Genomic DNA, 27,545 nt, shown 5'->3' with positions numbered 1-27,545 from the left:
AACATAAATATTTAGTATGCTAGGTTATTTATTTAAAAAAAAAACACACACACCACATTTGTTAGTTTTTAATAAACAAGAAATCGGTGTGTGCAAACTTCGGTTTTATGTATTTATTGATATTGTCGTTATTTATTAATTTGTGTTTTACAACAGCTACACCGTGAAAGAAGGCCCAGGATGGAGAAAGTGAGGTTGTTGCTATAGAAACAAGCCAGGCAAAGGCGGCATCAGCTGGATACAAGGGAGGGCCAAGGAGGAGCACGGAGAGAGGAGAGGAGAGGAGAGGAGATAGAGGGAAAGTGGAAGGTGGAAGGTGGCAGGGAAGACTGATTTAATTTAAGAATAGGGGAAAAGAAAGAGGGAAGCGTTTAGGATTCCTATAAAGGGTAGTTTGCCCGATACGGGGGAAAAGGGAGGGTGGAGAACTCTAATGATGGCTGAAAATAGAACGTCTTCGTTTGGAAGCCTCTATGACAACACTTCGCTCCTTCAGTATTGCAACGGTAAGTGTGTAATGCAATTTGATATATTATTCTGTTGCATTAATGCTCTCCCTCCTTTTGATGTCGCGTAGTTTATAATACAGTTGAAAAACACGAACAAGTCCGCTTATTTATGTATGGTGGGGAAAAAAATGCATGCTTGCGAGTGTTTGCAAAACAAACCAGTTTCTGCAGGTTTTTGCTAAGCAAACGCACAGCCAACGCGGGGAATATAATAACATTAGACGCCGAATATTAATGTCAGTGGTATTTTTAGTTTTCACCACTAATTTGGCATGAGATCGGTGTGTATTCGCAATGTAAACAAGCCCGGACACAGAGATGGGTCAAACTGTTCAGATACTGCCTGGTGTTCATTATATTGCATCGGCTGTGTTTTTTTTTGTTTGTTTTTTTTAAGCACAGTGATTATTAATCGATACTTGTCTGGTGATTGATTTAGTGCTCAAGTTGTACAGTGATTAGGCCCGTTGTAATGCTGTCGGGTAGATACACAGGTGCAAGAAGCCTAGTCAGATATGGACAGGTACTGAAACAAAATAAAAATATCAAATTCAAGCAAAACCAGAGCGTTTCAAACAATGTCTGCATTAAAGCTGCAGTGTCCCAAAATTAGATTTTACACTAATATATAGGTCTGTGACCTATATGAGGAAGCAACACTTGTCCCCAGTCCAGTTTGTTTGCATTCCCCAAAAGGTAGTATGTATAGGAAATAAAAATGACCTCTTCTTTGAAAATGGCTGGTCTGTGTCACTTGCCAGATATACATGCTTTGGCAGAGGTGCAGAAAGACGGGCCAGCTGAGAGAATTCAAATACTGAGTTTAAGATTGAAATCAGCCTAACCCTAATGGAAAGCATGCAGTAGTTTAACATTGGCCTGGCTTCGTGCACCAAGTAAAAACCGTGGCTTGTCTTTCTGCACCAATGCCCGTGCTTCCTTTTCTCCAGTCTGTGTTCCACAAATGCGTCGAGACAATGACTAATTAACAAGGTAACGGTAAACTGGTCTTTCCTGGGTAGTAATCTTGCTTGCAGCACATCGTATACTGCAAGTGAGCAGCATGCATTTGCATTCATAATACCTGCTGCAAAACGCAGATCTCCCAGCATCATTGTGGGAAAGGTACACTTTCATAATCTAGTTCGTAAGTCCAGCACGGTCCTGTGAAAAGCTGTTGCTGAGCTCCGCTGCATGCAAGCAGTACTCTTGTCTTGCAGATCAATGTTAGCTTCCCCTTGATGTATTTGCAGAAGTGGGCAGGTTCCTCACAGAGGTCTCTTGCTCCTGTAGCTTGGTGTTTAATCTGTGTATTAACAGCAGTCCATACTTGTGGCATGTTGTTGTCAAACACAGCCAGCTATTTGGTGCAGTCCGTGTTGAACAAGGCTTTTATCTGTTTGCTTATTTAGTCATGTGCTGTGCAGTGTGTTCTGTGTGCGTGTCGCTGGGTACAGAGTAGAAGATTTGAAACACGAATACGTTTTTGTGCAACACGGCTTGTAGGGTCCCATGCAGTTTTAAAAATGAAAGTGCATTCTTGTATATGTTGGTAGCATGCAGCCTCCCACCACGGCTGAATTGTAAATTCAGTGTGCTGGAAAATGATGATGCCCACGACGTACCGCTATGGACAAAAGTTTTGCATCACCCTATAGAATTAACAAAATTTGCTTCATAAAGTCGAATGAAACCTGCTGAATAATGTTACGTTAAAACCTATACTGTGTAGTTTTCCATATACTTAATGAAAAACGTGACATTTCGAAATCTAACATGCAAAAACTATTATGGCTTCCGGTAGACTTTTGCGATATTTTGTAGTTTCTTTGATTTACATGATCTTAAATAAAAGATAAAAATTATGTTCATATAGTTTTTTTTTATTTTTTTATTATTAAGTTATGTCTCAATCCTAAAATTCTATGTGAGCACTAAACCTTTGGCCATAGCTGTGGACGAATATGTACAGTAAAGATTAGTATTGCATAATGGATAAGAAATGACAGTCGCTGGATCATTAGGTAAGCAAAGGAGGTGTCATGGTAAAGTATATTGAAATGACTGCTTTGGAATCTTCTGTTCGCAAGGTATGTAAAATGCAAGAGTGGTATAGATGGATGTACAGTAGATGCAGCCTCCTCCATAAATCCACACAAATCTGATAATGCCGACAACTTCTGCGAAATGCCAAGTTTCATCCCAGCTGTAGCTCCATGTACTGGTATGAAGCTGCTTGTCAGCGCAGTTGAATTTCATCTCTAACACCCACAGGAGAAGCAGTCCGTGACAGCTGAACATCCCTGAGCCCTGTGTCACTGAGCCAGCTCTGTTCTCATTATTAATCTGTCGATACCTGTGGCTGTCCTGTGATGCTAATGAAGCTCTGCTCAAGTGACAGTATGCAAAAAGGAGGCATCTGTTCTTTAATTTTTTTTACCCACTCTGCCCAGGCTCTTTCCAGGTCTCTCTCACCTGCTCTTGCACGGAAAATAATTATGATGGAGGAGTCTAGTCTATAAGGAATCGTCTGTCTAAAGTAGCTGTAAATGTTCGGTCTTTTTGGTGGCCAGTTAATTGAGGTTGTATTATATTCACCCTGCTATATATGAGAAGTGGGGAATGTATTTTCAAGTTATTTCATGGTGTTTTTTTAATTTTTTAAATATATATATGATTTTGAATCTATAAAAAAATAATAATATATAGGCTAATCTCTGTCTTTCTGTATTGTGATTTGAAACCTTAAGGCAGACTTTCCCATTGACGTCAATGCATTTTAAAATATTCTAATATATTTTGTCTGTTCAATTGGACGGCCACGCCCCGTTTTTACTATTTTCAACCGCACATCTGAATGATCTGAATGAATTCCTCTCTGCTTAGACATTTCACTCCTGAAAGAAACAGGACCACCATCATTAACATGTATGTCTGCCATTCCTAACTTATGGGACATCCTTTTGATGTTTCTGCACATGAATTGATCCTTCATGTGAATTGGAATGCAGTGTCGGACAAAGGATACGCTTGTAGACACACAATCCTTTTTGATTCTATTTATTTTTAGTTGTGATGGTGAATTGAGTCCTTATGTAAAAGGGAGCAAAATGTGCAGGTGCAGTTGTAGTATGTGTGTTTCGCCACTAGATGGAGTATTTGAGTCGCTTAACAACAGAAAAAGGCTATCGGAAGAGTAATACCAAGTAGATTCGGCGACAAACGTTTTAACTAGGAGTCTTGCTCCGTGTCAGATTTGAAGACGTTGTGAAGGACAAGACAATGAGATTCCTCGTGTTCAAGGATTATGTGTACGTTCCCAAAAGGTAGCTCAGGGATGGAAATAAGACTCCTTTCACAGCAGTTTCACTCATCCCAGGTTTTACAATACGCTTGATTTGCCCCAGTTTGTATGTGCGTCTTATTAAAACTTGCAGCAAAACCAGGAACGGATCAAACTGCTATGCAATGCTGTTAAAATGGAACCTTGAAAAAGCAGCTACAAATGTCCCTTTTGACTTTTGATTAATTATAGTTAAAAGGGCCCATTTTTAATTGACTTAAAGCGTGGCAGGATTAATTACGCCACACTTTGTAATATTAAATTATAGAATCAAACTTGTCATTAAGTACAAAAAATGCACTAAAGAGACGCACAGCCACGATGTTGTCAAAGCCCCCCTTTTTAGCTTAATGCAGAGAGACCAGCTTTTAACTTAATGGTTCACTGTAACCCTATACTTCAACCTTAAGTTATTATTATTATTATTATTATTATTATTATTATTATTATTATTATTTATTTCTTAGCTGATGCCCTTATTCAGGGCGACTTACAATTGTTACAAAATATCACATTATTTTCACATACAATTACCCATTTATACAGTTGGGTTTTTACTGGAGCAATCTAGGTAAAGTACCTTGCTCAAGGATACAGCAGCAGTGTCCCCACCTGGGATTGAACCCACGACCCTCCGGTCAAGAGTCCAGAGCCCTAACCACTACTCCACACTGCTGCGCCGAAGTTTCCTTCTATGAAGATAATGCTTTATGTTTTCTGTTTTATTTAAGTGTGTACAGTAATGCTCCTCTAGTCTATTGTACTTGGGTGAGGATTAAAGTGATGGGTAGAGTCACATGCTGAAGTATCTTTTGCTTTATCCAAACTGCCTCTTCAGTTTCTATTGACCCACTGCTCCAATCCTTCATAGGCATACTGCATTCCAGTATTGATTATCAATTATTTAACCACTCTGTGCATTGCTCATAATATTGGTCCAGGATCTATCGCACTGTAATATCCTTAATGACTCCCCGGGCTCTGGACCAATCCTATTGGAAATTGCATCCTGCGTTGACCATGTCGTCACCGCCAGCCAATTAGGTAATGGGACTGAACAAAAGCCTCTTGTCAATTCCAGCTTGTTTAATTTCAGTCATTTTTATATATTGCTTAACAACAGTGGGATGTGCTGTTATGAGAGCTTTTAAAGGCAGAGAAGCACTTAGAAAAATTGTGTTTTGCATAGATTGAAAAGTAGGCTTTTCAGCTACAATGCTTCAGATCAATATTTTAAGGGCGGGTTTCTGCAAAGATTAAGTTTCTGTAGCAATTTATTAGCTGCTTGGGTACAGGCTATTCAGTTTGGATTCTCATCCAGTTCTGCTTACTGTAGATCATAATTATCAGGTTTAATAAGTAATGTCCTTTTTGGGTTTTAGAGACGAATATGCAGTGAAAGCTGAAAGCTGGGGTTTTCAGAAGTGTGGTTTTAAATTTTTGTCGGTAGAATAGTTAATAGCAAGCGAGATTGGAGCGCACTCTACATCTGTAATGCTAATCTGTACCACTGCAGTATACTGATGTATTGGTAGGTGAACTAACTTGATTACAAATGCTATTCTGTGCTTGTGCCATTTACTAAATCCATCTATTCAAACGTCATTGTATTTTCCATTGTGGAATAAGTAGTTAAATGTCAAATGAGAAAAAACGATCATTCACTCGACCCACGAGTCGTACGTGTCCATGGCAAAACCCCCCCCCAAAAACTATTAACCGCCACTGTTCTGAAACAATCGCTGTAAGCCTGTTTTTGTAAATGCTTTGTAACGCGCAAAGCCTATTTTAAATAAAGTTGTAGTTCCTGGTTAACCCTTTTAAAGTACTCAAGGAACCGAGCGCTTGTTCAAACGGTTTCTTCTTTAAAATACATTTGAGAGCGACCTGGGTATCACAAGGAGGAAACGGACCATTTGGATGACCGGATCCAACCTGTCGGTACGTTGCAAACCCTGTTTCGTGCGCCTCATTGCAAAAATAAGATAAGTTAGCATCATTTTATTTGTGGGACACGTACATCTTGTGTACCTTAAAGGGTTAAAAACCCTGTCCTGTTTGGGAGGGTAGCTGAGCAGCTGAAAGCACTTGAAGCAGAAACAGGAGTCGAGCTCCTGTCTGACTGGGTCGTTGGGATGTTTAATGGTCTGTCTGGCCCTGTGCCAGCATGACGCAGATCACTGCATCAGGGAATCTGCAGGAGTGGAGGGAGTCCCATTGCAGGATGCAGGGAAGGAGATGGGCTGGGTCAGAGTGGGGTGTGTGTGTGTGTGTGTGTGTGTGTGTGTGTATTTACATCAGGGGTGGGAATGGAGCAGAGAGGACACGATAGATGAAGAGCTTGAACGGAAACCCAAAGGGATTAGTTTGAGACTGACCGGCAACACAGTGGCATGGCAGGTAGGTAGACACTCGGCAGGTCGATTTTTAATATTTCATTATTCCTTGGATTGCTGATGTTGCGTTTTAATACGGTGATTTCAGCTGAGATTTGAGGCCGTTTGTCTGTGTTGCAGTAATTTGTGGGAGGGGAGGGGTAATTTTACAAAATGACCAGTCATTCTTCCAGTAGCTCATCCATCCTTGCTGTCTGTACGTCCGTACACACAGGCCTGTATATACAGGGCAACCTGTTTGTCTCTCTCTCTCTCTTCTAATGAACTTTATTTAATACTAAAATGAAAAAAAAAGCCTTTAGGGGGTGGGACTAAGACTCCTATTGCATAGCAGTTTCACCCATTCCAGGTTTTAATATGTGCTTGATTTAGCCCTAGTGTATAGGCAGCAAGCTCAGGTGTGTCTTGTAAAACCAGTAATGGATCAAACTGCTATGTGTTGGGAGTTTTGAGATACAAAACACATTTTAAAGCGTTTCAGAGAACTTGAAATATATACTGTAAGTCGTCATTTTTGGTTTTGCTTTTGTATAATTAAGATGGTTTTTAATAACCTGTTTAACCTGGAGTAAACGCTTTGAGAATACAACCCCTGGTCTCTTAAGCTGAGTGAACATAAAACCACTTTCAAGAACAGTGGCTTGAAACCTGGTTCCAGGAGACCAAGTTTGAGGCAACTTTTCTGTATCAAACCCCAAGTCTCCCCTGGTGTGCCGTGCAGTGGCCTGAAACCTAGTCTCCTGAAACCAAGTTCCAAGCCACAGAGTGGCTTTGTAGCGAGATCCTCACCTCCCTTTCTCTTTCACCCCCTCCGGTGGCTCAGATGACAACCTGTCTGCCAGCAGTTCCATGGAGGTGGACGACCGACTTTCGTACCTGGAGCAGAGAGTGCAGCTGCAGGAGGATGAGATCCAGCTGCTGAAGGCGGCGCTGGCTGATGTGCTGAGGAGGCTGAGCAGCTATGAGGAACAGAGCCAGGGCTTTGGCAAGAGAGGGGGACCCACGAAAGGTGCAGCCAACTGGCTTCATCATTCATGCATCTGAAAGAAACACGCAAGCACATCTGCACATAAGCTACATTTTCCATCTGCACCATGATGCCAGTCTGTAAAACTCAATCTCATCTCGTTCCCAGTGTCAAACTGGCCTGTTCCGTGTGCAGTCTGCAGCTATGGCCAAAAAGTTTCTAAACATAATAAATACATGAACATAATTTAGGTCTTTTATTTAACATGTTCTCAAACATTCAATTCAATATGTTAACATTACATTATTCAGCAGGTTTCATTTGACTTTATGATGCAAAATTAGTTAATTCTGTAGGTAGTGCAAAACTTTTGGCCGTACTTGTACAAAAGTTTCAGCTAATGCCTTTATTATTGTAGGCATCTCAGTTGAACATTTTATTTTAACCCTCTTGTCTTTACATTGCTAAAGGCGAGCTAACATTTGCCCTCAAGCACATATCTACTGGGTGATTGTTGTAACGGTACTGAGATACTCTGACTGCTTTAGGAAAACTTTCCCTAAACAAACCTTGTATTTGAATCATTTTTAATTAAATGCATGTAAATGACATGCTGAGAGGTCACTGGTACTTGAATTATTATTATTATTATTATTATTATTATTATTATTATTTATTTCTTAGCAGACGCCCTTATCCAGGGCGACTTACAATCGTAAGCAAATACATTTCAAGTGTTACAATACAAGTAATACAATAAGAGCAAGAAATACAATAACTTTTGTTCAAGCAAGGTACAAGTGTGACAAACCACAATTCAATAATACAGCAGATAATAGTGATAGTTACATCAGGATATGATTAAATAGTGATAGTTACATCAGGATGTGATTAAATACGAAGTACTACAGGTTAAACACTTGGCAGATTACAGTATTCTGAAGTACAGGATTAAATGCAGTAAAATAGGGGGCAGATAAGAGCAAAATAAAGCACATTTACATGAAGGGTGATGGTGTCCCAGGATACAAACAGAGGAGTTCTACAGGTGCTCTTTGAAGAGGTGAGTCTTAAGGAGGCGCCGGAATGTGGTCAGGGACTGGGCAGTCCTGACAGCAGTGTTTTCTAGCTTCGATTTCTGACACCTTATGATGGAATTTTATTTCTGCCTTGCAGTTCGTCAGATACTCCAGGCCTTACCATCCAAGCCCTTCTGCAATGGGTATCTACCACAGAAAAGAATGGGGGGATACCCCTCCTCCCCGTCCTCCCCCAAGAAGGAAATGGTACTTTCCGGGAAAAGGTAGTCAAGCTTGGTATTCTGAGACCTGTTTACTAGGCATTAACGTTTTAGCTGTTCATAAAAATTAAAAAAAATATATAATTTCTTTCTAAGCAAATGAGGTTTGCTCTACCTTTTTGAGTTTTATAATACTGAAATATATACAGTAGTGGTCTGAATGTTGGGGCTACCCTTGCTGGTTTCTAGGGGTGGGGGGGGATTGTTGCCAATTTAACTCAACTCGCTTACTTAATGAATGGACAATCTTACACACTTCAAATATATAAATGATTTTATTTAGCTAACCGTCTCTTAATTGTACCCTAGATTCTTATCTAGGTATGCTGGACTGGGGTTGGAGTGTTTATTTCCCCTTTTAACCCCAATCTGACCCTTCTTTACTGAACTTCTTGTTGCTGCTGAATAGAGCACTGCTTTCTGTACAACAATAAGCAACAGATTTTAACCATCATCATTTTAACTGTTGTTTTACAGTTGCGTCTTTTGCAAAAGCTAGCAAATAATAATAATAATAATAATAATAATTTCTTTCTTAGCAGACGCCCTTATCCAGGGCGACTTACAAGATATCACATTATTTTTACATACAATTACCCATTTATACAGTTGGGTTTTTACTGGAGCAATCTAGGTAAAGTACCTTGCTCAAGGGTACAGCAGCAGTGTCCCCACCGGGGATTGAACCCACAACCCAATCACCCAAATCATTTCAAATCCAGCTGAAGGCGCTCCTTGAAGTATGAAGCTGTAATGGGCAGTCTAGCCTGAGATCTGCTGGATAGATTTCAAAGTGTGTCAGAAGTTGGGATCTCATGGGTTAATTCTTTTAACACCAGTCCACACAGGCTACATTCCCATCTGCACCACGATACCAGTCTGTAAAACTCAGTCTCATCAAACTGGAGATGCAGCTGGTTCCGCGTGCATGCATCGTACATCCTAAATGTGCAACCAGGCGTTGCACAAATCCGAGATCCTGTGTATAATTGCTGTTTTATAGAATTTGCACATCGATTGATCTGAGATACCTGAAGCCTTCCAAATGTGGGAAAGCCTTTTAGAGTTCCATTTAAAAGCAGTGTAACGTCATTACCGGCTGACATTAATCCATGTAAATGTGACCGGTGTGCAGAATGTAAAGAAAACCCTGCCACTTAGACACATTTTAAAAGCTGCTGTGCAACACCAAATTGCATTGGAAGGTTTTGAATGGACAGAGCTTTCCCTCTGTGACCCCCACACGCTTTGAAAACAGGCCTCTTAGTGCTTTCAGTGGTTTAGTCATCAGTAATACAGTCCATCTTTATTGCAGGCTGAACTGAACTGTTGTCTTTATTCATTGGCTCCTAGGCTTTGTAACGTGACACTAGTTGTAGGTGCAGAAAGTTAAAATAAAATCTGTACAGACGACAATTTAAATGCATGGTTAAAAAAGCAAACCGATAAATAAAAATGCACAATGCAGGTTTTGAATGAATTTAGTTCCTTGGTTGAAACAAAATGAACCCTGGATGCTTTCTCTTGGTATTCCAGACATTATTTATCTAACTTCCTTTTATTCTAACCTGGGCTGGATTTCAACACTTCCCACTACTGAACATTAATTTAAAAAAAAAAAAAAAGAAACTTCTCTTTTTATTCAAGTGTTTTTTTGTTTTTTGCAATAAAGGAAAAATTACTTGTCTTTCACTGAAGGCGTTTTACTGCTACCCGGTTTTGTATCACAAGAGCTTGTGTGTTTTAAATGACATCTGGATTGAAGCCAAGATCATTATCTTGCACCCGGTGACATGAAAAATAAGAGCAGACGGAAAGGTCCTTGTGCAAATACGGACGCTTTTTAAATGCAACAGAGTTGAAAATGATATGCAAATAAAAAAACGTTGTATCCTGCTCTTTGTAAAATATTGCATTGATAGGGATCATAGAGTATCAAGCATGATGATCCTAGGCTAGGGGGTGTCCAATCACGGTCCACAAGCCCTTCTTTGTAAAGGTTTGCCATTGTAAAAGCTTAGCAAAGTGCATTAAAGTACAGTGAAAGCTAAAGCACAGGTAAGCTTTGTAAAGCACAGAGAGGTATGGTAAAGCATATTGAAATATGTGGCAAACCATTATAAACTATAGTAAATCCATGGAATAACCATGTAATGTCCTATGAGATTAATTCTGAATCACTTCTGAGTATAGAACAAAAATAAATCTGCTACACCGCTTTAATGAACGCTGCGTTTCTCTGTCCGTGTCTCCCAGTCTTGGAAGAAGCTGCTCCATTGAGCGCCTGTCCTCTGTGAAGAGAGAGGGGTCTGGGGATTCACGCAGCCGGACCACCTCCTCCAGCAGCTCCTCAAGTGGCAAGAAAGACTGGTATTATTATTATTATTATTATTATTATTATTAATTGGTCATTTAGCACAGGGCTTACCAACCCTGGTCCTGGGGACCCCCTGTGGCTGCTGGTTTTCATTCCAACTAAGCTCTCAATTACTTAACCAGACCCTTCATTGAACTAATACTTTGCGTAATTAGACCTTTTTGTTTGTTCTGGGCTTCTAAAAAGTTGCAGAGTTCAAGTTACTTGTAAAAAGCGGACTTGAAATCTGCAACTGTTTTTTTAAGAGTTGAAAACAAGTTAAAAGGTCTAATTAAGCACATTCTTAGTTTAGGGTCTAGTTAAGTAATTGAGAGCTCAGCTGGAATGAAAACCAGAAGTCGGAGCAAAAAAGAGCTGAGAACAATTGGGTCTAATTAAGCAAAATATTAGTTCAAAGGCTGTGCAATTAAACCTGGCCATTGTTAAAGGAGCATTAAGCAGGTTGGGGTTAAGCTCTTTCCATGGCAATATAATTCAGGCATTGAAACTTGAAACACGCTCTGCTAATTAAATTGACACACCTGCCCTGAGTACACACACACACTCGCACAGACTGAAAACACAGCCGGGCAAGATTACTGGGGGAGTGGTCTGAAAAGAAGGCAGGGAGGTTAGAGTGAGGAACTGGCCAGCCATTGGTCCAGAGATCTTTGCGTGTTCTGTATAAATGAGCAGGGTTGAACTTCACAGGAAAAGCTTTAAGACAGGATAAGGTGTTGGTGTTTTGTTGGGTGGCACATCTGACTCGGTTTGTCCACATAACAGCAGTAAAGATGAAGAAATCAAACAGGTAAGCTGTTGTAGGCTTGTGCCATCACTTTTTGTAGAAACTTTTGGGCTTAAACTTTGTTTTTTTTCTTCAAGTGTTGGTTTAAATGGCTTGTTTTGGATTGCAATCTTCCATTTTAGAGTTTGGCTTGTTCCATTTTAGTAGAGCTCTTTAGAATTTTGTGTTGCATGTACTTACAAAAATGTACTGCGTGCTTTTAAAAAGGAAAAGAAAATGCACATTAAACTATCTGTCGGTATATTTTAAATCTAATTGCACTGTTGTTTTAAAGTTAGCTTGGAGGCATAGGATGTTTGGGCCTCCCATAAAACCTCTAATTGGATTCCAGAACAGAACCAATGTTTTAAAATCAATCCACCTATGATAAAAATAAATATTAACCGTATGACAGTTTCAAGGCTATATATATATATATATTTACTAACTTTTATTTATAAATTATTTTTTTAGCGGGGCTTTGTTCTGCATGCCAACTGTGGTAATGTGGTAGAGATGTTTTGAGATCTCAGCAACCCATTATTTCCTGTCTTCAGTTGTGCAGATATGCATATTTCTGGAACTGGTTAATTAGTCCAGCCTTATTGAATTCCTCACTGTAATAAAGTCCAGATGCAGTGACGCCACAGTATCTTGCGCTTTGCATTTATTCAGCTGCAGACAACATTGTACACAGATGTCATTAAACATACAGAACTCGGTGACTATTTAACCAGGTACAAATATTATACTAAACATTAATATGTATTCTGATTACATTTTATTTTAGCTAACTCAGTGACCATCTTCATACATTGTTGGCTGTTAGTCTGAAATGAAAGAGAAAGGGGTGGAAAACATTGCATTGTCCATCAGCTCTGTAATGTTTTAAAACCGAAATGCCAGAGGGATTGCTAAATCATTACCCTGGAGAAAAGCAGAAACACAAGCATCGACCCCCCCCACCCTCCCCCTCTTCGAAGACGGATCAAACAGATCCCAGTTGCAAAACGGCTAAAGGACTAAATTGCCGAAACTGGGCCTGGGTTTCAGCATTGTGATAAATATTTGCAACTTTGAAACTGCAAATAACCAGGGGCATATGCCGTGCTTTGCTATTTACAATTGTTACCTATGCCTCCACTGTGCTTTCATTACAGTATGCTATGCTTTTTACCATGGTTTGTCTTTTTAATGTTTTACCATACCTCTCTGCTTTACCATGTTTTCACTTTGCTTTTATACTTTGGTGTGCTTTTACTATGGGGGAAACCATGGCAATATGACAGAGGCCATCTTTGCAAGTTATTCTCTTACGGACGTCTGGTCTGTAGACCGCAGAAGTCTTGCAGCTTTGTAGTGATCGTCGCTAACATTAGAAACCTCGTGATTCCCTTTTAAATGTGGCTTTTTTCTAAATGGCTCCTTGTTCCTCTTTGCAGTTCGATTGCTTGTGGTATGTTCATCAGACTTGCAGATCAGTATATAATCTGTTGCAGTGGATTATTGCACTAGCCTTGTATTTTATTCAAATAGTTAATAAAAGCAATCCCCAGATTTAACATGGACTTGTGTCCGGCAGAATTGCATAACTCATTAACCAGCATTATTGTATTCAGTTGTAAGGACATTTTATTGATGCATTTCTGTGTGAAGGAATGCACGCAGCAAGGATTTAAGCAGAATTGAACAAGTTTCCTTTATTGATTCCAATAGTCAAGTCACACTTTTACAGCTTAATCATTATTATTCACAATCATGAGTCCACTAGTTATTAACAGAAATTAAGCAATAATTAGTTGCCCATTTCTGGAAGAAAGCATCGGGCACAGTACTGGTGTCTTCATGGAGGATCTTGAATGCTTTCTCGCATGTAATCTTAAATGCCACCCCTTTGCGTGCAATAAAAGACAATGAAATATTATTTCCCTGATAGCAGCCAGATAACCTCATACGCTGCACAGCTCCACTCAATCAGTTCTGTTGTAATCTTTTCTTTTAACTGTACACCGCACATGGAAATGTATTATCCTTATGCCTAAGGGGTGTCTTAACTTCAGTGGTTGCTAGTATCTTTGTCAGTTTTTTTTTTTAATGATAACTGATCACATCCCTGCAGAGTCCATTACTAAAAGAATATATTGTACAGCACAGGGAAGATGAGATAATGGAGATTACACTGCAGTAATTAAAGTTCCTCTTAATAATTTGAATTGATATGCCTCAGATGATGGTGTTCCTGTGTAAACAGTAGATAAGGGATAGGGGCGGGGGGAGTTTTGCATAAACAAACAGGTGAGGTAATTTCTTTTACAACGAACTAATCTTTTAACTAGCAACTCAACAGTTCTTGATGTGTTCCTGCAGTAGTGTAGGTATCGCAATATTGTTCCATGTTTGGCTGACTATTGCATTTAACAATCGCCATAAATCTTTTGATTGTTTCTGTACAGTAGCGCCTTTACCCAATGCATTCATTTTTTTTTGTTTTAGTTTTGGGCCTTGCTCTTCTTTTTTATAATAGAAAAAAGTTTAGCCTTTTAATCTAGTTGTTCCAAAACCACTGGCAGCTAAATGCTGTGTGACCAATCTTTCGTTACTGTTTTCAGTACAGCTTTGTTTTGTGGGAGGGAGAATTTGTTCCGGCCTCACAGCAGTGTAACTGAAGATAGTGTTGTTTCCAGTGCAGATAGGCATGGGTGTGGTGATCACAGTCTCAAATTACTGCCTTCGCTCCGGGCTAGATAAAACAAAGAACCGACACTGAATCCTCAGCAACAGGCAAACTCAGCTGAACTCTTTCACAGCTGAGCGCTGACGGGTCGTTCTGTTCTAAAGGGGAATTCGACAACACTTTTAAAATGATTCCTCAAACTAGTAAACACAAGTTCCTGATGTGTTGTCTGCAGTACGGCATGCATTTAGTTAATGAGGAAGATGAAACCTTTTCAGTTTATTTTTTGGCTTGTGAACAACATCCATTAGCTGTTCTCAACCACCACTGAAACAGCAGTTTGCCCATAAACTGACTCCATTGTTTCAGAGATCATGTTTTCCCCTGGCACCACTTAGATGTGTGCATTAAACTTTCCATAGATTAAGCTTTAGCCTTGACATCAAACCTTAAAAGGTACCACTAAAATCCATACATACTGTAGCCCATGCAATTGATCAACAGACTTTGCAGTGTTTTTAAAAAGCTATTGTGTATTGCCTTTGCATAATGCATATGGTGTATAGCTGAACTTTCTCTAGCTGAATTTTTTTTTTGTGTAGCTGAAGGCTAAAGGTGGAAAATTGGCAGCTGTTTTATTATTTTTCATGTCTAATTTTTCAACACATTTCTTTACTGAAATCACGTCAACTTTAAATTATTTTAATTAAATGTTGTGTGGAAGTTGAAGCTGGTTGTTCTTTTCAAAGTAGAACCAAAAACCCCTGAATCCATACTCTGTAGGTGAACCAGCATGGTTATTCACACGTTGATGTAATAATAAGCAAACAGATCTTTTGTTGCATTAGAAATATAATCTATTCAGAGGGTCTCTTTCTGTCACCAGTAGCTGCAGCACTAAGCGATCTGTATCCCTTAAGTGTTGCTTAGACAGTTTGTTTTGCACCACATCAATCGCCTCGACACGGTCTCATTTCATTCTTGCTGATGTTGGGTGAATTTTTTTGCTGTAGAGGTTAAAGGAGATCGACCTGTTGTCCTGACCTCTCCCTGCACCACCGTCCCCAGTGACTTCAGCGCTGTTGTGTGCAGATTAACAACGCTGATATGTGTTGGTTCCAGGGGGTTAGGACCAGTAGCTATCTGTAGGCATAAAGACTGCAGATGCACAAGGGGGGCTGTCGTTTTGCATCCCATGTCAGGAGCAAATTGTGTTGCATGCTCTTCATTTCTGAGTGCAGGGGTTAGTTATCTTTGGGTAGATGCAGATGTATAGGGCAGTTGCATTTTCCAGTTGGTTGCAATCGGACGGTACAGTGTGATTCTGTTCCTACTCTATAAAAACAATTGCATGCTAGATAATGTACAGTGTAGAATAATGGATACAGTGACTCTATACCACGATGCCTGAAGGTTTAAATAGAAAGGAATAGTAGATCGTTACATCATTAGCTATGTAATAAATGACATCAGAACAAAAATGACATGTTTGCTGTAATTCTATAAAAAATAAATAAATAAACTGCCAGTATTTCCAATGCATTCTGCTATGGGGTAAGTCTGGGCTTGTGCACTCTGCTCAGAAGCTGTTGTCTTTATTTATTAATCAATTTGTGCATTTTTTTTTTTTTTTTTTTTTTTTTCTTTCAGCAAAACCAAAGAGCCTGTCTTCAGTGCTGGTAAGTTTACTGAAAGAACAAGTCAAAGCACTTAATGCACACACTGCAGGCAATGTTTTAATCTACCGAGACCGCTGCATAAGAAGGCTTGCAAGACAATGATGTAGTGTGTGCATTGCATGGAAGATATTTGCATAAACTACATGGCGATCTCCTAAAATTGTCCTTGATATTTGCATTGATTTATTCGCTTCCTTAAGCCAGATACTTTCTGGATTGGCAAAACTACCCCATTTAGTAGCAGGTTTCCTGTATACCTTTCTTTACTTTTTCTGCAAAGCAGGGTGTGTCAAATTTGTTTTAATTTTCCCAGAAAAAAACAATCTTCCATGCAAATACTGTCAAACACATTGAACAAACACCTGTCTTTATTTTATACAGCACCACAGTCATGTATTGCAAAGCCAGCAGGAGGAAATCCTTTAAAGGAATACAGTAAACCTGCCCTTGCAAAACAAATGAAGTAACGACAAAATAAGCTGTGATTGATCATGTAACCACCTAGATTGTCATTTGCTTTGACTTCTTACCCTGCACGTTGTGCTGTAGCCAGCATTATTGGCAATAACAGAATCGATAACGGCATTTCAGGACAATTGCATTCACCATCCGTACCATGTTGTGCTGTACACGTGTCCGTGCATGTGATGGAAAAACCAGTCCCTACCTTTAATGGTGCTGTGTAATTCGATAATTGATCTTTTTGACTGCAGAGTTGGAATGTTTTTAGGGGAAGGATGAACACACAACAATGCTTCCATTTGAGCAATGCCTAATGACTCGTTCAAGGTCATGGCTTTGTTCATTATGTACACGCAGACCCCCATTTGAACTAATCCTAGGGCTGTCTAATGAGGTTGTCCCTGATTAGTGGTAATTGGGGTGAGAAACAACAGACTCTGCAAGTGGCATGCATGTACTGTCAATTTAAATGGGGAGCCCTGCTGCACCAAACCTTTATTGCACGCTCCCAGCCTCCTATAAACATTGCAAATTGCATTGGGATATAATCTGATTAAACTTTCATTTTATGCAAGTGTTTAACCTTTTGGTTGCTGTGCAAATTTTTTTTTTTTGAGGACCCACTGTGCATGCACTGGTTTTACATTTAAAAATGCTGCAAAAGCCAGTGAATGATGGTGGTGTAATATACTAATATCCTGGTAAGATACATGTTGCGATGTATGTATCACGTAGCATGTGATGGGCTGCTTGTGTGATGCATCGCAAGATCAAATGATCAGTTACCAATTGGCCTTTGATAGAAAACTAAAGTGAAATAAGTGAATAATCTGAAATGCAGTAACACAGTTGTAAGTTGTGGCTTGTTTGGTTATCGTTGAATGCGCTTGTGTGTCTGTGCGCGTGCCTTTCTCCTAGATGATGGTTATGTGAAGATGTTTCTCCGCGGTCGTCCCATCACTATGCACCTCCCTGACGGACTCAAAGGCAGCTACAGCCTGGAGACCAAAGCACAGCTGCCGGAGCAGAAACTCAAACTCCAGTGGGTGTATCCTTTTCACAGAAACAGCACCGCCAACCGCAAAGCACCACCAGTGAAGTGTTTTGATCTGCGGAAGCTTTAACGTTTTCGAGTTTAAAAATCCATTGCCCGTACCTCTCCTTTTATAACCAGCTGGGGCAGCTTGGATTATGAAAGGTCAAACTGTGTGCGAATTGGCTAGTTAAAATAACTTTCCTACACATGTGACGTATTCACTTTTTATAAATCCCAAAATGTTAATTGTACTCTAACTGCTTTTTTTTTAGAATGCTGTGTTTATGCACAGGGATGACAAATATACACAGGATAAGATGTCCTAGATGTTTGACAGGTCTGTTGATTTTTTTCTGTAGGTTGTGTTCTTTGCACAAGGAGGCTGTATAGTCCAGTGGTTAAAGAAAAGGGGCTTGTAACCAGGAGGTCCCCGGTTCAAATCCCACCTCAGCCGCTGACTCATTGTGTGACCTTGAGCAAGTCACTTAACCTCCTTGTGCTCCGTCTTTCGGGTGAGACGTAGTTGTAAGTGACTCTGCAGCTGATGCATAGTTCACACACCCTAGTCTCTGTAAGTTGTCTTGGATAAAGGCGTCTGCTAAATAAACAAATAACTGTGGTGATCCTTGACCTGTGCGTGTTCAGGTATGGGTACCGGGGGCGGGACTGTCGGTCGAACCTGTATCTCCTGCCCACGGGAGAGATCGTCTACTTCATCGCCTCGGTGGTGGTGCTGTACAACGTGGAGGAAGAGCAGCAGAGGCACTACCTGGGGCACAACGATGATGTCAAGTGGTAAGGAGGCTTGTTGTCAATCAAACTCAGAAGGTTTGCATTGGATGGTCGTTTTACAAGGGAGGGGATGGGTGGGGTTCTGAATGGTCGGTCTTAATTCTGTGCTTGTGGAATAAGGGCTTTGCAGAAGGTGATCTACCTATTTTTAGCGCTTTTTAAAATAAACTTGATAGTTGGACATATCTGACTCCACCGGAGCCCTCTGCTGGTAAACAGCAGCAGTTTAAAAAGTACATGGCAGTACACATTTTTTTAATAGCAGTTCTTTGTATGTATACTGAATGCATTTAGCTAGTAAATATGAGCATTTGCATGATAATAAGGGTTTCCCTCTGCGGACCCCTTGTAAATAAACTAGTTTCTCAATCCTGCTTGTTTTTAAGGGGCACACAAGGAACTCCCAATACATCTGAGAGCGACTCGTAGCATTAAAAGTGGTGATGTCGCTTCAGGGGTGATTTTTAAAAATTATTAATTTTAGCAGACGCCCTTATCCAGGGCGACTTAAAATTGTTACAAGATATCACATTATTTTTACATGAAATTATCCATTTATATTACTGGAGCAATCTAGGCAAAGTACCTTGCTCAAGGGTATAGCAGCAGTGTCCCCCACCACCTGGGATTGAACCCACGACCCTGCGGTCAAGAGTCCAGAGCCCTAACCACTACTCCACACTGCTGCCCAAATGTTGGCTTTAGGTTTCATTTTAAATTTAGGCTAATTCGGTCATTCTCTACCTTTTCAGCTTGGCTGTCCACCCCGATATGGTCACCATTGCGACAGGACAAGTAGCAGGAACCTCCAAAGATGGCAAGGTGTGTATTGAGATGTTTAATCAAAAGCAACCTTTTTTTTTATTAAAGGAATCATTTTGTAATTAATGTGAGACTTGCTCCCGGTTACTAGCGTCCCTTCACATATCTCGTGTTCTGGTTTCTCCCCCCGCCCCCTCGCTCCCTCGCTTGCCTCCCAGTCTTCATCCTGACCCCATAACCTTTTACTCCTTTTTTTCCTTGTTCAGCAACTGCCCCCTCATGTGCGTGTGTGGGACTCTGTCAGTCTGAACACTCTTCACGTTGTGGGGATGGGAGTCTTTGATCGTGCTGTCACCTGCGTGGGCTTCTCCAAGTCTGTAAGTTTATTTGTGTTCTTTGAAAAAAAAAAAAAAATATATATATATATATATATATATATATATATATATATATATATATATATATATATATATATATATATATATATATATATATATATATATATATATATATATATATAACTTACTAATGTTCCAAACCAGTTATTTGGATTTTTTTTTAAAACTATTCTGTGTGTGTGTTTCTGTATTAATGCATTTGTGCCACACAGAATGGAGGGACCCATCTGTGCGCAGTTGACGATGCCAACGACCACATCATGTCTGTGTGGGAGTGGCAGAAAGAGAAGAAGCTGGCTGAAGTGAAGGTATTGGACTGGCTGGATTTTTTTAAATTTATTTATTTTTCATTCTCTGAATACATCTCCTATAAGGGTTTAAACCTCTTCATACTTTGTACTTGCTACATAAAATAGCATATCAGGATCATTCATGGAGTGTTCAGATACCTCATTGATGGAATAAATTCATCTACAAGATGTATTTTTTTTATCTGTCTATCGATCGTATTAATTTAGTATCTTTCCGTTTTGTCTCCCTCTCTTTCTCTGTCCGACAGTGCTCCAATGACTCTGTGCTATCTGCAAACTTTCACCCCATGGATTCGAACCTCATTCTGACCTGCGGGAAATCTCACCTCAACTTCTGGACCGTAGAGGACAGCACTCTGACCAAACGGCAGGGCCTGTTTGATGTGAGCATCCTCCCTCCCTCCCTCTCTCCCTCACTCCACCCGCCTGCCACAATGCTGGAGAAATCCCAGTAGTCCTGTGCACATCCAGGCTTTTTTCTACAGCAGGCTTTTTCACATTTCTTTGTTTCAGAAACACGAGAAGCCGAAGTATGTGCTGTGTATTGCCTTTGCGGAGAACGGAGACGCCATCACTGGGGACTCCAGTGGGAACATGTGCATCTGGGGGAAAGGTCTGTATGCACCAGGAGACACGAGGTTAAGAGCTCTCGAAACTCCACGTCGTACTAGAAGAATGGCTGGTTTCACAGACCCTGATTTGGCATTAATCGTGGACAGCCTTGCCTAACATTACTGCTAATCGGAGTTTTGTGAAACCAGTTGCGTGACAGACGCAGTTCAATTGCATTTTTAAAAGGAACATTAATATGTATTTTCAATTAGGCGGTGTGCTTTCTGAAAGTAGAATGCACAAAATGATAAACTGTCGAATCTTTAGTACAGACAGTGGTTTCGTATTAGTGGTTTGAAAATGAGCTTGATTGTTCGATGTATCTTACTCGTTAGACCACTGCTGGTAAACGGCAAGTTTAAAAAGTACATAAGTACAAATCCCCCCCCTTTTTTTTTTTTTTTTTTAAATAGCAATTCTGCATGTTTACCGAAATGCATTTGATTAGTGAATTACGGGCAATTAGTGAATGGGGGTGCTTCACATTTTTACTGTTTGCGAAGTATATAAATGAATTTAAGATTTAAGATTAAAATCTTTTCAAGGGAGACCTAGTCAAGGTGGCACATCATACACAAAAAACACACACACTTTCAAACGAGCAAAACCAACAAACAAGTTAATAAAATTACAAGAAACAATTTAGGAGCACCGGCTACAACAAAAGCATGACTGCTATATGGATATCATGCCATTTTATTTTTTTAAACTCCTGTTTTGAAAGGTATCGAGATGGTAAGTTTCAGGTTCTTCCTGAAGTTTATTCCAAGACCAGGATTGCACGTTGGACGGTTGCACCCCTGTTCTTTGCTCAGGCTCTCTGTTCTTGACAGGGGGTAACCGGATCAGCCACGCCGTCCCTGGCGCTCATGAGGGTGGGATCTTCTCGCTGTGTGTGCTGAAGGACGGGACCCTGGTGTCGGGAGGAGGAAAGGACAGGAGGGTGGTCCTGTGGGACCGGGACTACCAGCAGCAACAGGAGCTGGAGGTACTGCACGAAACTCCTGCACTCTTCAAATAGTGTGTTTTTATAAAGCCTGTCAGAAACAAAATGAAGCAATTGGCATTATCGCATGAATGGTGTCCAAGTTTAGGGTAATCGGGGTCTGTGATAAGAGTGAAGTTATGCTAAGTATGAGTGAGCTGTGTTCTGCTATTAAGGGGAGGGGGAATAACCAACTTATCAGATGAGGGCACCAAACATTGGGTAGCGATATTCCAGGATGGGTTATTAGGAGTTCTGTAGTTGATGCCCAATGCACATAGCGTTACCCGACATTGTGAAACTGGATTGGAAAGTGCAGATCCCCGCTGGACCCTGCTGGTTTCTCTCCACAGGTCCCCGAGATGTTTGGGCCGGTCCGCTCCCTGGCGGAGGGGAAGTCCGACAGCCTGTTTGTGGGAACGACTCGGAACGCTGTCCTTCAGGGGTCCTTCTCCGGAGAGCTCAGCCCCATCGTGCAGGTAAGCAGGACGGACGCTGCCTTCAAACCACTCCCAAGAGAGGTGTTCATTTTCGTTGCAGCGAGATGGATTCCTTTACAAAGGGGAGTGTTCTCTTCTCTTGCAAGTGGCAATGCTATAGAAATATGTGGTGTGTGGTTTTTAGTGTTTTTTTTTTTTGTTGTTTGTTTTTTTAATATAAATATACAGCTATGTCAGTTTTGGATCACCTTCAATTTTAGGACACAGACATTAATTTAATAAAATAAAGATCTATATTATTGTAATGCAATATATTTAACATGTAATTACAGAAACGCAAAAATGATATCGCAAAAGTGTACTGGAAGCCGTAATAGAAGTACAGTATTTTTTTCCGATATACTTAACGAAAAACTGCAAAACGTATGTAATTCAGTAGGTGAATGTAATATTATTCAGCAGGTTTCACAGCACTGCACTGCCTGTTTTTCAGGGTCACATGGATGAGCTCTGGGGTCTGGACTCCCACCCCAGCATGGAGCAGTTTGTGACCTGTGGCCACGACAAGGTTGTCCACCTGTGGGACGTGGCCACACACAAGCCCCTCTGGACTAAAGTGATTGAGGTATCTTATGCTCCCCAATCAATCTATGTATTAAATACCTAATACCTGCATTTAAGATTAACCGGTAAAGTGCTTACCTTGCATTGAGATGGTCTTGCTGGTCACAGAGACTATACTGTAGGGACAAGGAAAAAGCAAATATCAAATGTACGTCCCTTTTGCTGTCAAATCTGACTGTTGTTGTAAACATATGTTGGGTTTTATAAACCAGTAAATATGATGGGAGGTTGTGTGGTCCATTGGTTAAAGAAAAGGGCTTGTAACCAGGAGGTCCCCGGTTCAAATCCCACCTCGGCCACTGACTCATGTGACCCTGAACAAGTCACTTAACCTCCTTGTGCCCCATCTTACGGGTGAGACGTAATTGTAAGTGTCTCTGCAGCTGATGCATAGTTCACACACCCTAGTCTCTGTAAGTCGTCTTGGATAAAGGTGTCTGCTAAATAAACAAATAATAGTAATAATAATCTCCGTCCTCCCCATGCAATGAAGGATCTATTAAACAAAACCACCCGGGCAATACCAGACACATAAAATAAAAAAAAAATATATAATATTTAATTATTTTTTCAGGATGGGGCCCGATCAGCAGGTTTCCATCCCAGCGGATCGGTGGTTGCCGTGGGAACACTGACTGCAAGGTAACCGCGGAAACACCATTTTCAAGCTGAACTGTTTTCTGTGTGTGATTTTTAGTACCTCCGCTAAATGACCAAATGTTTTCAATGGTAGTTGGTACTTTTTTTTTTTTTTTTTTTTTTAAGCTAGCATTTACCGGTTGGAACACTGCTTCCCTTTTTAGTTTCAGCATAATGGTTTCTCTCTCTCTCTCTCTCTCTCTCTCTCTCTCTCTCTCTCTCTCTCTCTCTCTCTCTCTCTCTCTCCTGTTTCGCTCTGTCTTGCCCTCTCCAGGTGGCTGGTGCTTGACACTGGAACGGCAGACCTAGTGTCTGTCCACACAGATGGCAATGAGATCATCTCCAATGTGAAATACTCACCAGGTAGGCAGGAAGGGTTGCAATAATATTGTTTGTAATTATGTACAGTTGATTCTGTCTAATGGTTGTAAGAGTGAAACTGAAATGAGAAGACTCTCCTACAGGTACCATATTAACTTCTTATAAACCATGTTTCACTTACAAGAATGCATTAAAGAGTTCATGCCATTATCCATGTCTTTTTTTTAGAATGTAGGTCAGTCAGTTGTCTACAGAGCATGAGACAACGCTCCTGCTGTATGGAGGTGATCGGAAATCTGGCGTTTTTTGATTGAGCTTGGCTTTATGATGTAATATTTGTGCATGAGAGAATTCGGTGGGATTTTAGAAGTGTGTCCAAGTACGGTTGCGCAATGACCCTGATGTAACTTGCAAAAAAAAAAGGATGGTGAGCAAGTAGATTCAAGAAAATGTCCTTTTCTTCAATCAGTTGTTAGGTTTATTGAAATATGCAGGGAGTCTGGTCCCAGGTACAGGACAAACAGAATACTCTTCTTACAATTGTTGCATGACATAAAATACCCTTCTGTATAGCTGGTCCACCTCTTCTTTCTCTGACACTTAACCAGTAGAAAAGGTACAACACATTATTCTGTTACCATATATTTAATTTTGTGTGTGTAATCTAGTGTGATGACCTCTGAACTCAGTGCATTCTTCAGACCCCTGGTGGTGCCCCAAAAGGTCCATACATCTGGTTTTTGTCATCTTCCTTGTTCATATCTCTGTTTTGCCTGAGACCCTTTGAGTCCAGTGGCATTATCTCTTATTCTCCCTGAGAACCTTTGGGTCCAACGGCAGGGACTGGGAGCCTTTTAGCTCCTTTATGCTTTGTATTCCAAAAGTCTTAGAGCCTGGCCCCTTCTGGTCCACAGCATTGTTATCTTGTTAGCTTGCAGTCAATGTTGGACAAGAAGCTTGTAGACGCAAGGTCTCTTATCAATTGTTAGCAGTACATGCAATTTGAACCAAACAGTCTGCTATCTGCAATATTAGTCTCTTTTCAGAAAAGAACACCAGTATAGCTCTGCCAGTCCACATGCATAGCAAACTGCTAATCAATTCTCGATCCATGTTTTCCAACAGACCCTAACTGCATTTTGTCTTGGGTTTCACAGACGGAAACTACCTCGCGGTTGGATCACATGATAACTTCATTTACGTTTATGCTGTAACGGAGAACGGCAAGAAATACAGTCGTGTGGGAAAATGCACGGTATGGGGTCACTAGTAAATCCATGTACAGCACCTTGTATGCAGGACTGTTCAATTAGCTCAAGATACTACAAAATGGATTGACGCTTTCCTTTACCTGATTGGTCCATATGAGGTCCCTAATCCTCTGGTAAAGGACCTTCAATGTTATCGTTCTCTTTTCCAAATCAATCTGCCTTGAAGTATGTGAATACAGCATGCGTTTATGTAATTTTACATTTTTTTTTTTTCTGGTTGATGAAATAAATAATATTTTCTCCTGTCCACGCCCTCTGAACGCTGTCTGTCAATGTAGACAAAGTCTGCTCACTTGCTGTCCTATACGTTCAATCGATCTATTTTCAAATTTAATACTGACAGATTCCGCTTTTCATAAGGAAGTGTTTTTTAGTTTGCGTCTTCAGATTTGAGGTTTGGTTTTTACCACCTCTACCTAATATAATGCCCAATCGTGACACTTCGAAGTGATTTGCAATAGTGCTCTGTCAAAGGTCTACTGCTTTAATGTTTTTGGTTTGTTTTTCCTGCAGGGTCATTCCAGTTTTGTGACTCATTTGGACTGGTCTAAGGACAGCAAGTATATTGTCTCCAATTCAGGGGATTACGAAATCCTTTACTGTAAGTTTAAGTTGAAATAGTCCTGGAGCTTCAGTAGAATTCAAGGAGCCTCTTCTGGTAGTGCGAGAGAGAAGTGATCGGATTATTATTTTTTTTTTTTTCCTTGTGCAGGGAACTCGTCAAACTGCAAGCAGGTAACCAACGCTGACACTGTGCGCAATCTGGAATGGGCCTCCTCCACCTGTGTACTGGGAATCGGAGTCTTCGGTGAGCTTTTACTGGGAAATGTGTTCTGGGGTGTGGCCATCCACTCTTCCAGCACCAAGTAACTTTTTACAGCTAGCCTGTGGGTAACCCATTCAACGGTTTCAGTCTGCTACTGGAATGTAATGTACTGTACATAGGTCTGCAGATTTAGTTCATCAGTCTGCACTTCATAACCTCTGACTTCTCATTACTTACCGTTCCTTGCATTTAACAGTCAGATACAGCTCTGGCCAAAAGCTTTTTGCATTGCCTAGAATTTTAGGATTGAGACATTCCTTTTATATATATAAAATATGTGTGTGTGTGTGTGCATAATTTTGAGATTTTTATTTAACATCATGTAATCAAAGAAACTACAAAAACATTGCAAGTCTACCAGAAACCATAATAGTGCAGTATTTCATTATAGATTTCAAAGTGTCACTTTAAGTATATAGGGGGGAAAACTACAAAATGGTACATTTAATTCAATATGCTAACGTAACGTTATTCAGCAGGTTTCCCTTGACTGACCTATGAAGCAAAATTAATTAATACTACAGGGTGATGCAAAACTTTTGGCCATAGCTGTAGATCCCCAAAGATGTCCATAATTCATAATATTTTCAGAGCACTAATACTATGCCCTCTGAAATCATTTGTGTGCCTCGAGGCCCCAGTATTGTATTTCAGTTTCTCGTTCAGTATATTGAAAACTACGTAGCTGTACACTAGACCTAGTAGCTTTCTTTTCTCCCTGTACTTGGGTTTTGCCAGGAAGTGATGTGTTTTTTTTTTTTTTTTTGTTCTCCAGGTATCTGGCCCGATGGTGCAGATGGCACAGATATAAACGCTGTCTGCAGTTCACATGATCGCAAGCTCCTGGCCACAGCGGATGATTTTGGCAAAGTGCAATTGTTCTCGAACCCCTGCTCCCAGCCCCGGGTGAGCAATCTCTTTTTTTTCCCCTAAGCTGCCTTCACAGCAGTAAGTTGGAGCTGGATCTGTCTGCTCAAACTGTGTGAAATTGTCTCTCTTATAATAGACCTGGATTCATTTAAGGATGACATATCATTTTGAATTGGCTAAGGGTGGATTTAATTTAATTTTTTTTAATTTATTTTTTTCCCCGTAAGTATTTTTATAGGTCAGGTTACCATTTCAAACATGGTTAACTCAACACGGTAAAGCAACCTATAAAACAGCCTAGCTGTGCAACTTAAATAACGAAGGACTTTTTAAAGCACAATTAGATACTACCTTGGGGTAAAATTGTGTGCTAGCAGGCCTTCACTGCATCGTGGAGATTAGATAAAGGGGCATTCAGAACAGAAAATAGGAGGCACTTTTTGACACAGAGAATCGTGAGGGTCTGGAACCAACTCCCCAGTAATGTTGTTGAAGCAGACACCCTGGGATCCTTCAAGAAGCTGCTTGAGATTCTGAGATCAATAAGCTAACAACCAAACGAGCAAGATGGGCCGAATGGCCTCCTCTTGTTTGTAAACTTTCTTATGTACTGAAATAGTTACTTGTTGATTTTGATTACAATTTTTTTTTTAAATGTTCCTTTTAGGCCCCAAGCTATTCCTATGGGGGGCATAGCAGTCACGTGACCAATGTTGCCTTTCTCCATGACGACACTCAGCTGCTCTCCACTGGGGGGAAAGACATGAGCCTTCTGCAATGGAGAGTTGTCTAAACAACTCCACTGAAGATTATCTTTCACTGGAGCCTCCTACCCATGAGGGCTGAAGTCCTGCTATGCCTAATTTTGCTTACCACCCTTGCGCCTAGAAAATAAATACAGAACTGCACTGCGTTTGACAGCCACTAGAGGGGACACTGACCCAGATAGCTAAAAGCATGACAAGTAAATTATTAATGTGTAAAGAAAAACAAAACTTGTATTGTAACGTTGTTGCGATAACCTAAAGATTCTATTGAATGGCTGTGAAGTTCTTAATATTATAAAAATGTATTGAAGAATTTATAGTTGTAGCGTACCTCATTTGACAGAACTAAGAAAGCTAAATCGCTATACTTGCTTACTTTTTTTTTTTTTTGTCTAATAAAGATTCTATTGCTAAATAG

The 27,545-nt window shown here is 40.3% G+C and overlaps 1 protein-coding gene across 3 annotated transcripts; it reads left to right on the top strand.

Moving 5' to 3' along the window:
* The first annotated feature begins 95 nt into the window (after positions 1–95).
* Positions 96–27,545, top strand: LOC117394348 (echinoderm microtubule-associated protein-like 1). Of its 3 annotated transcripts, none has more exons than XM_033992522.3 (22): positions 96–506; positions 7,072–7,257; positions 8,392–8,518; positions 10,772–10,885; positions 15,983–16,011; positions 17,392–17,521; positions 18,155–18,304; positions 19,054–19,123; positions 19,330–19,440; positions 19,674–19,769; positions 20,021–20,155; positions 20,286–20,385; positions 21,218–21,372; positions 21,723–21,848; positions 22,303–22,434; positions 23,008–23,075; positions 23,347–23,435; positions 24,551–24,648; positions 25,178–25,265; positions 25,377–25,472; positions 26,266–26,396; positions 27,028–27,545. In XM_033992522.3, the coding sequence occupies exons 1-22, from the start codon at positions 434–436 to the stop codon at positions 27,151–27,153; spliced, it is 2,430 nt and encodes an 809-aa protein (XP_033848413.2). In that variant the 5' UTR covers positions 96–433; the 3' UTR covers positions 27,154–27,545. The 3 variants fall into 3 exon arrangements, with proteins under 3 accessions (XP_033848413.2, XP_058860865.1, XP_058860866.1); XM_059004882.1 differs by lacking the exon at positions 96–506 and adding an exon at positions 6,233–6,252; XM_059004883.1 differs by lacking the exons at positions 96–506; positions 7,072–7,257; positions 8,392–8,518; positions 10,772–10,885 and adding an exon at positions 11,548–11,682.

This window comes from Acipenser ruthenus, chromosome 30 (genome assembly GCF_902713425.1).
Source record: "Acipenser ruthenus chromosome 30, fAciRut3.2 maternal haplotype, whole genome shotgun sequence".
In the NCBI taxonomy this organism is placed as follows: domain Eukaryota; kingdom Metazoa; phylum Chordata; class Actinopteri; order Acipenseriformes; family Acipenseridae; genus Acipenser; species Acipenser ruthenus.
Note: the sequence above shows the minus strand (reverse complement) of the source record. Positions and strands in the feature narration are given on the sequence as shown.